This window comes from Nyctibius grandis, chromosome 14, assembly GCF_013368605.1.
Source record: "Nyctibius grandis isolate bNycGra1 chromosome 14, bNycGra1.pri, whole genome shotgun sequence".
Lineage (NCBI taxonomy): Eukaryota > Metazoa > Chordata > Aves > Nyctibiiformes > Nyctibiidae > Nyctibius > Nyctibius grandis.
Window position 1 is genome coordinate 4,762,810 of NC_090671.1, and position 8,148 is coordinate 4,770,957.

At 52.5% G+C, this 8,148-nt stretch overlaps 1 protein-coding gene across 1 annotated transcript; it reads left to right on the plus strand.

The window, feature by feature from the left end:
• Positions 1–328: 328 nt before the first annotated feature.
• MLEC (malectin) lies at positions 329–7,456 on the plus strand. The gene is made up of 5 exons (XM_068412857.1): positions 329–525; positions 3,966–4,144; positions 5,518–5,694; positions 5,853–5,910; positions 7,127–7,456. The coding sequence occupies exons 1-5, from the start codon at positions 330–332 to the stop codon at positions 7,354–7,356; spliced, it is 840 nt and encodes a 279-aa protein (XP_068268958.1). The 5' UTR covers position 329; the 3' UTR covers positions 7,357–7,456.
• Positions 7,457–8,148: the final 692 nt, after the last annotated feature.

Below are 8,148 nucleotides of genomic sequence, written 5' to 3' on the forward strand. Positions count from 1 at the left end.
AGCGGGCGGTACCGGCCCCGGGCACTCCCGGTTCGCAGGGACCGACTCCCCACTCGGCGCCGTCCCGCTCCGCTCCGCTCCCGCCGCACACGCCTCCCGCCGTCCCCTCGCCTCTCACCCAAGTCTGCTCGCCCGCTCCCGCCGCCCATTGGCCCGACGCCTTATGAATATGCAGATAGGCGCTCGCGGCCGCCTAATGGCAGGCGGGCAGAGAATTAATATTCTCGTTGCGGCGCTCGGATTGGCCAGCGCGCGGCCCGCCCCGGCAGCGGGGTAGGCTGCCCCCTGGCGGCGGCAGGAAGGGGCGGGCGCGGCGCCGGGAGCCCGAGATGGTGGGCGCCGGGGCGCGCGGGGCGCCGCTGCTGCCGCCCGTGCTGCTGCTGCTGGTGCCGCCGCTGCTGCGGGGCGCGACGGGCGGCCTCGCCGACAGCGTCGTCTGGGCCGTCAACGCGGGCGGCGATGCCCATGTGGACGTGAACGGCATCCACTTCCGCAAAGACCCGCTCGAGGGCCGCGTGGGCCGAGGTGAGGGCGGGGGGGACGCCGGTGCCGCGCGGAGAGCCCCGCCGGGGGGTGTCGGTGGGGCCGCGCTCAGGGCCCGCTCAGCTCCGCTCCGCCAGGGGCGGCCGGGCCCGCCGGGGGCGGCGGGGATCTGGGACCCGCGTCCCCCGGCACCGTCCCCCCTTCCCCGGCCCCGCCGTGGAGGGTCCGTGGGTCTCCCGGCGGGGCTGCGGTGGGCCAGGCAGGCCCGCAGGCCGGGTCTCCGCTCCCACAGCCGCCTGGGCCCGGCCTCGCGGAGGGGGCGGCCCGGCGGGCAGCGAGGGCCCGCGGGGAGCGCCGGTCCAGCCCCCGCACGGCACTTGTCACCCGCTGGGACTGCGGCTACCCCCGTCCTCCCGCCGGGCCCGGCTGGGGGTGCACCCCCCATCCCCGCGGCGGAGCGGGCGCTGGGCCCCGGTGGCGGCGGGATGAGCCCTGCGGGCTTCGGGCTGGTTTTCCCGGCCTGGGGCTGCGGGGTTGTGTAATGCCGGAGGGGAAGTCGCTCCTCGCGGGCTGGAGTGGAATTTCGGCTGGAAAGGCGACGGGAGCGCTCAGGCTGCCAAACCGGCCGCGTGCAGCCGCCTGGCTCCTTTTTTTCCATTTTCCACTGAAAGACCCCAGTTTCCACAGCAAGGTCTGCCAGTTTGCAGCCCAGCCTGCAGTGCTCTCGGTAAAGTGAGAACGTGCTTTGCCCGCTCTGCGCAGCCGATTCGCTCACGGTGCGGGGTGATGCCTGCCGCCAGCAGCCTGGTCCCAGCAGGGAGGAGCGCTTGCTGGGAGCGCCGGTGCTGGGGCCGGGCAGGAGGAAGGTGCAGCAGGCTGGTCTGCTCCACTGAGCAGCCGAGCTCCAGTCCTGGCAGAGTGTTCAAGAGCAGGGCAGGGACAGAAGTAGAGGCAGATGGAGTATGATCAGCTGCTCTAACCACTGAATCAGTAAAAGCTCCTGTCTACCGGTAAGGACAGGATGGAGAACTAATATTACGCTTGTGCTTGGGTTGCCTTTTCCTACTTCCCCTGAAACCGCTCAGGCTGTATGAGTTTTGCCTGTTTCTGATAACCAGTGCACCAAAACTTAGTTGACTTGCAAATGTATTGGAAAGTTATCTGCGCGGAGCTGCCCATGCTGTAAGTTACACGTGGGTGGCGGAGTGCAGAGAAGATGAGCTATCTGTTGACTTTTAAGTCTAAACATTATTTCCATGTAGGATGGTGAGGATTGCTCTGTGCCGTGCAGCTAGGACTGCCATTGCTCACCCTGCACAAATGCCATCCCGAATGGAGAGCCATTTGGGCCCAATGGGTACAGAGGAGGTCACATTTAAATATTAATACAGTTTGTTAGGTAGTTTTCAGCCCCCTGTGGAAGGAAGCTGGCGCCCTGGTCACACAAGGTGAACTGAATGCTGTAGGTCAGCTTCCCTTCACAGACCTTTCGTGTGTGTGACTTGAAGGAGAACGTCCTTGTGGACTTGAACAATTTATTTTTGAGTTGAGGAGAAAAAAGGTCTTTTTTGAGTACACTGTGACATGCTCTTCCTTTGGGGAAGGCCTGTGGTGTTTCCTCTACACAGCAGGCTGTTCCAGTAATCCTGCTTCAGCCAGCGGTGCCAGGCACAGCGGAGGAGACTACCACTTTATGCTCTCAGCTGCTTTTCCCTCAATGGCTTTTTATTGCACCATTGTTTCGGTTTACTCTGGGCTCCTCTCTGTGTAGATAGGCATGTAATGGCTACAGCAGAAATATGTGGCTGACTGGGAGGAAACAGTGTTTCTGGGCCGTGCTGCCTCTGGGCAAATTAAAACCTTTTTTTTTTTTCTTTTCAAGCCTCAGTTCAGATGTTGTGCCCTAAAGGACAATTTCCTGATGGCAATTACAGGATAGCCAGGTGCCAAACACAGTTGGGTCGAAGCTTAATGCGTACTGCTCATCTCTCCGTGAGCTACCTCAGCACACTGTGAAATCAAGCTCGCTTCCACAGCTATGTCAACAGACCTCTGATACGCAGGTGACAGGTCTTCCTCTCCAGTTACCTTCTTGGCTATTAAAGACCCTTTCTTTATATGCAGACCTTCCTCTAATAGGGGCTGACATCTGTGGAGTCTGTGGTTCGCAGTCACTGTAATCTGTAGCTGGCCAGAAATACCTGTGCGGGAGGACAGGTTAAACTTCACCCTCTGTATTTCTGGTGATTAGAGTCTTCAGTCTTTGCGCCTGGGTTTGAGTGGTAAAGAGAAGCAGAAGATTGCCTGAGTAGCTGTGTATGAAACAAGAGGCTAAGAACTGGCATTAATTTCCTCTTGCTCGTTTGCATTGGCTCCATCTTTGGCAACGTGCGCTGGGTTGGTAGTTCTTGCTTTGTCTTGGCCAATGCAGTGTCTGTTCCCGTGGAAATGGGGGTGGAAGTGGCAAGTGTCAGCAGAGAACTTTGCCCGGATCACCTTCTCCTTACTGAAGTGTCAGTGGGCAGATGGTGTCCACAGTCTTCCCTCCTGCCCCTGCTTTGCTGGGGAATTATTTGATTTGGAGTTCTTGAGGCATGCATCAGTTTGCATTCGTACAGTAAACCTGACGCAATAAAATGTCAAGTCGGGTTAAGATCTTTTAAGGGCTGCTCTAGAGGCAGTGATGTAATGACAGAGAAAAGGCAAATTTTATGATTTCTGTTATTTTCTCAGGTATTGTCCCCTTTGGGAATGTTGTTCGGGCCCTTCTCAGGGGGCTGTTCAGATGCCTGCAGACAGCACCTGTTTCAGCTGGGTGACTGTGAGAACAGCAGCTGATGGAGCTGCTGGTGCTCTTGAGAGCCTTGTGGATCTTTCTTGCTTCCTTCTTCCTGTCTTCAAGCTAGCAGGTATTGCGTGGCTGTCGTGAGAAGAAAGGGGTTTGTAAGATGTCTTAATGCTTTTCACCCTTCTGTCATTCCCCAGGTTTTCACTTGAGGAGGGTGTCTCTATAACCTGATGCCATCAACTGCTAAGTTCAGATCTGTTAAATGAATGAGTCAAGTCAGTCATACGGTGTTTTGTTTTTGTTCTCAGAGTTTGTAATTTGAAAATGTTGTAAAAATATTCTAGGTGTTCTTCCTCTTTGAAGCAGGAGTCAATGGCCAAGTCCTTTGGCTCTGTGCCCTTTTGTGAAACAGACTCTTCTTTCTGAAACAGTGTGAGTGAGTTCACTGTGTCTTCGACTGCAGCAGTTCCAGACCTGTTTTTCTACAGGACCCGGATTCTGGGGCTTTGGCTACCTCTGCTTCTGCTCCAGTAGTGCTGCCTCCTGGTCAGAGCAAGGAGGGGAGGCAGGTCTGAAGAGGGCATAAGTGCTAATGCCACTTAGGGAGTTAAGCACTTCAAGAGTGTATAAAGTGTTTCTTCCACGTGTCTCAGAAATTAACGCTTCCTTTCACTGTTTTGTGCTTGCAACCCAGCTTCTGACTATGGTATGAAGCTGCCAATCTTGCGGTCCAACGCAGAAGATCAGATTCTGTACCAGACTGAGCGTTACAATGAGGAAACCTTTGGCTATGAAGTTCCCATCAAAGAGGAGGGTGACTACGTACTGGTGTTGAAGTTTGCAGAGGTCTATTTTGCACAGTCTCAACAGAAGGTAAGAAACAGCTCCTTGCTTGTCTATTTGATGCAAGTTCCTGGCTAAGCCTGTGCATGCCCAGGTTCCCTCTGCTGCATTGCATGCTGCAGAAAGGAGGGAAGTAAGGCACTGATGGTTAACTTAGTTACTGGAGCTCTCATGGGCTCTGAAACTGCGAGCTCTCTTCCACATTCCAGATATACAGTTGGCCTGGAAAACTGCATTACGAAGTATTCGAACAAACATGTGCAACTAAACATAACTAGCACTAGAGTTTTACGATCTGTTTAGGCTGTGCTGGCTTTGAGAAGAAGTGTTTCTGCCTTTTTCCTGAACGCTTGTTCCTGACCTCACAGCATGCTTGTGCTGGAGGAAGTTTGCACAGGTTGAAACACGGAAGTGATCTGGGTTAAATAACCTACTTAAAACAATGTTTACTAATGTAATAAGACTTGATAGTGATTCAAACTGGTCCCAAAAGCACAGAGTTAAATTCAACCCTCTTTATTGCTCTTTAGAGAAGAATAATCGTTATGAACTTTTGAAATCCCTCATGTACAGATGCAGAAGCACAAAGAACTCAAAGCGCTGTGATAAATTGGGAGAGAAGTGGTGTGTGTTTTAGTCTGGCTTTCCCCTGACTCCATCAGCTTCTTTAGAGCCCTGCTCCTTAAGCACTGTGCTGCCGTCCTGCCAGAGAAGTATTTCAGGGAACAGAACTGGTGGGTCTGGCTTGCAGAATGGATGCAAAAAGCAGCCTCAGATTAAACTGAAGGGCTGAGGCATCTTTGGTTCCTCTTCCTTCGTGTGGTTCTGCTGGGATTCCCCAGATGCTGAGTGAAGTTTTAGTCATTACAGCCCTGAGGAGGACTTTCACTGTGAATTCACAGGTGTGGTTAGCAGTTCAACATTTTACCTCCTTCAAACGCTGTGTACTTCACCAGCTTATTTCCTCTTCTCTGCTCCGCTGCAGGCTGTTAGTTAGAAATGGCTTAACTCCCTAGGGTGTGCTGTGCCGCGGCCACCCTGGGGTGGCAGGAGCAGGTCCTCAGCCGGTAGGTGGAAGAAAGTTGTGAAAGAAAAGTATGAATAAACCAGAATAAAATTGTGCTGTCCTCACTTCTGTACAGCAGACATAGGGGTTATTTTAAAAGTTGAAGGGAGATTTCAGAGTATTTGAAAACCATGTTAATGCTTCAGTGTCTTTACCTGGCTGCTTTTGGGCTCTGAATCCTTCCCAAGGGGGTGGAGCATGTGTGGTGGGACAGTGCATGCTGCAATGCTTTTTGGTCCTGGGTGCATAACAAGCAGAGACCTTTCCTGTTCTGTTCCCCTTTCAACTATCACGTGCCTGAATCCGTTCCGACACAGTTGTTTCTTCCACCCTGAAGGTATTTGATGTTCGCTTGAATGGCCACGTGGTGGTGAAAGACTTGGACATTTTTGACAGAGTCGGACACAGCACAGCTCATGATGAGATCATTCCCATGAGTATCAAAAAGGGGAAACTGAGTGTACAGGGAGAGGTTTCCACGTTCACAGGGAAGCTCCACATTGAGTTTGTAAAGGTAATAAGCTTTGCTGGGCAGAGCCCTGATCTTCCTTTTCCCCTTCTTCCCCAGCCACGTGATGCAGCTGTGTCCTGGGGGAGGAGAGGTGGTGGTAGGTGGGGGAATGTTTCTTGCCTCAGAGCTGTGGCACTGACTTCCTTCTTTGCTTTCTCTAGGGCTACTATGACAATCCGAAAATCTGTGCCCTATACATCCTGCAAGGAACAGTGGAAGGTAAGCACAGTTTTTGAGCCAGAAGGCTCTTCCCCCTTGGAGAGCAGCCTGTTGCTTCTCAGACCATGAGATCATAGCTCTTGCTGACCCACCTCTGCCAAAACTGTTTCTCTCAGCAAGTTCCCACAGAGTGCAGTTGCAGAATGAAATAAGTGTGTAGTGTCCTCTTACTCCTTCAAGTGCACAAAGCTGTGTCACTTTTTGAATGAGAAAAATCAGTTTGGTTCAGGACTTCCTGTATAAGGGGTAGAGGAGAAGGAAACATGTCTGGTCAGTCTTAGCTTATAGCTACAGCTAAAAGCTGTAAATAAATTCCCTCTGGCCTTGGATGTCAGCAGCAGCCCTGCAGACAAGTAATTTACAGAGATCTTTTAGCTAGTAGTTAAGTGTTTCTTACCTGGAGCTTGGTTTTGCCTTCTCAGCTAGAGGACAAGGCAGTGTTTTTTTTCCCAGAGATCTGTTCCTCTGGATAGCAGTGGGAAGTGCTAGTAAAGTCCTTGCTCTTTCATCACCGTCTTTGTAAGTCTGTGCTGGAGTTGGAGCCCCTCTAGCTCCTGAACAGGGGAGGTTTAGGACCCCCCTCTAACCAAAGCATCAGTTTGCTTTACTATTGATCAGGAATTGCGAAGTGTTACCGAAGATTTGGTGCATAACCCAGCGGCCGGGTGGCACTTTGCTGTGCGGGGACCTGCAATTCAGGCTCCAGGCTCACAGGACTGGATTTGAGTGGGGTAGGACCATGCTGCTCTGATAGGTCTGGGGCTGAGGGGTGCAGTGATGTGAGGTAGGACCATTTGTGAAAAGGGTTCTTTCCCTTCCTGTTGCACCTGTATCTGTGGGTCCCACAGGCAGCAGCTCCTTGTTCTTGACTAGATCTCACTGAGCAGCTGCAGTATCTGACTGTGTACGCTGTAAGTGTGCCTTTGTGCTGTAACTTCTCCTGTGTGACAGGTAGATGGGGTGGATGGATGTTGTTTTCTTTGCAGATGGGGTCTTTAGATGCTCTTATATCATGGAGGAAAGAAATAATGGTGTGAGCCTCTGTGAGGGAGGATGCTCCTATTTCCTGGGGTGCTCTGGCTGTGGTGTTGATGTGGTGTCAAGTGCCCTGTTGCTGGTGTGCCTGCTGGATTGGGGAGAGGGGAATGGAGTGACTTGGGTGACTTCCCAGGTTACATCCTGCCTCCTCCTTGCAACCTTTTGTCTCATCCAACAGATGTTCCAAAGCTGCAGCCGCACCCGGGTCTGGAGAAAAAAGAGGAAGATGATGATGAAGATGAATATGATGATGGCTCCAGTGTTAAAAAACAGGCAAATAAGAACCGGGTTCAGTCGGGCCCACGCACACCAAACCCCTATGCCTCGGACAACAGCAGCCTCATGTTTCCTATATTGGTGGCCTTTGGTGTCTTCATTCCTACCCTCTTCTGCCTCTGCCGATTGTGAGAGCAACTCCCACAGAGCATCAGCCAAGGGGCTGGGAGGGAAGGAGTTGGACCAAACACGGTTGCTTTCAATTTCTCCATATTGTTCATAATTTAAGGAAAAAAAAAAAAAAAAAGAAAAAAAAAAAGATGATTCATTTGGAATGAATAGCAGGTCTAGGTAAGAGGGAGCTTACCTTCCCCCTGCCAGCAAGCAGCGAGGCCCTCGCCTTCCCCTTTGCACCATGTGCAGCCTCCAATCCTCCCTGGGGCGTCCAACAGTAAACTGAGTCCTGGCTGTCTGTGTATTGGGCTGTTGGAAGCTGATGCTAGCAGTCCTGGGCCATGTCCCGCACTGAGAGAAAGCCATGTGCTGCAAGATCTCTGCCTTTGCTGGGTGGAATACGGTTCCTTAACCAGGGAAGCAGCTCCTAAAACCAGGCCTGGATACACGTTTTGTCTGGGAGCGTGGAAGTGTTGTGGTGCCGTTGGGTGGCTAACAGCTATGGAGGATGTAGACCGGCTCAGCATCTCCCTGAATGGTGCAACACGACGTGTGGTACTCGCCTGCATAAAGATACCAAGACTCCAGCTAGCCGCTCAGCCTCTGTGGAGACGTTCCCCTCCTAAGAGTGCAAGCTGCGCCAGGAGCAGAGGGATTTATCTGGCCTGATTTGCTGCACCAGTTGGGAGAGACTTCCCTAGTTTGGCAATTGTAATGTTAGATCCGTTGCACAGGGATCCTGCTGTGGCCTGCGAGAGGCTGTCGTTGTTACTGTCTGATCAGATGCGCTTATTCTCTGCATTGATGATG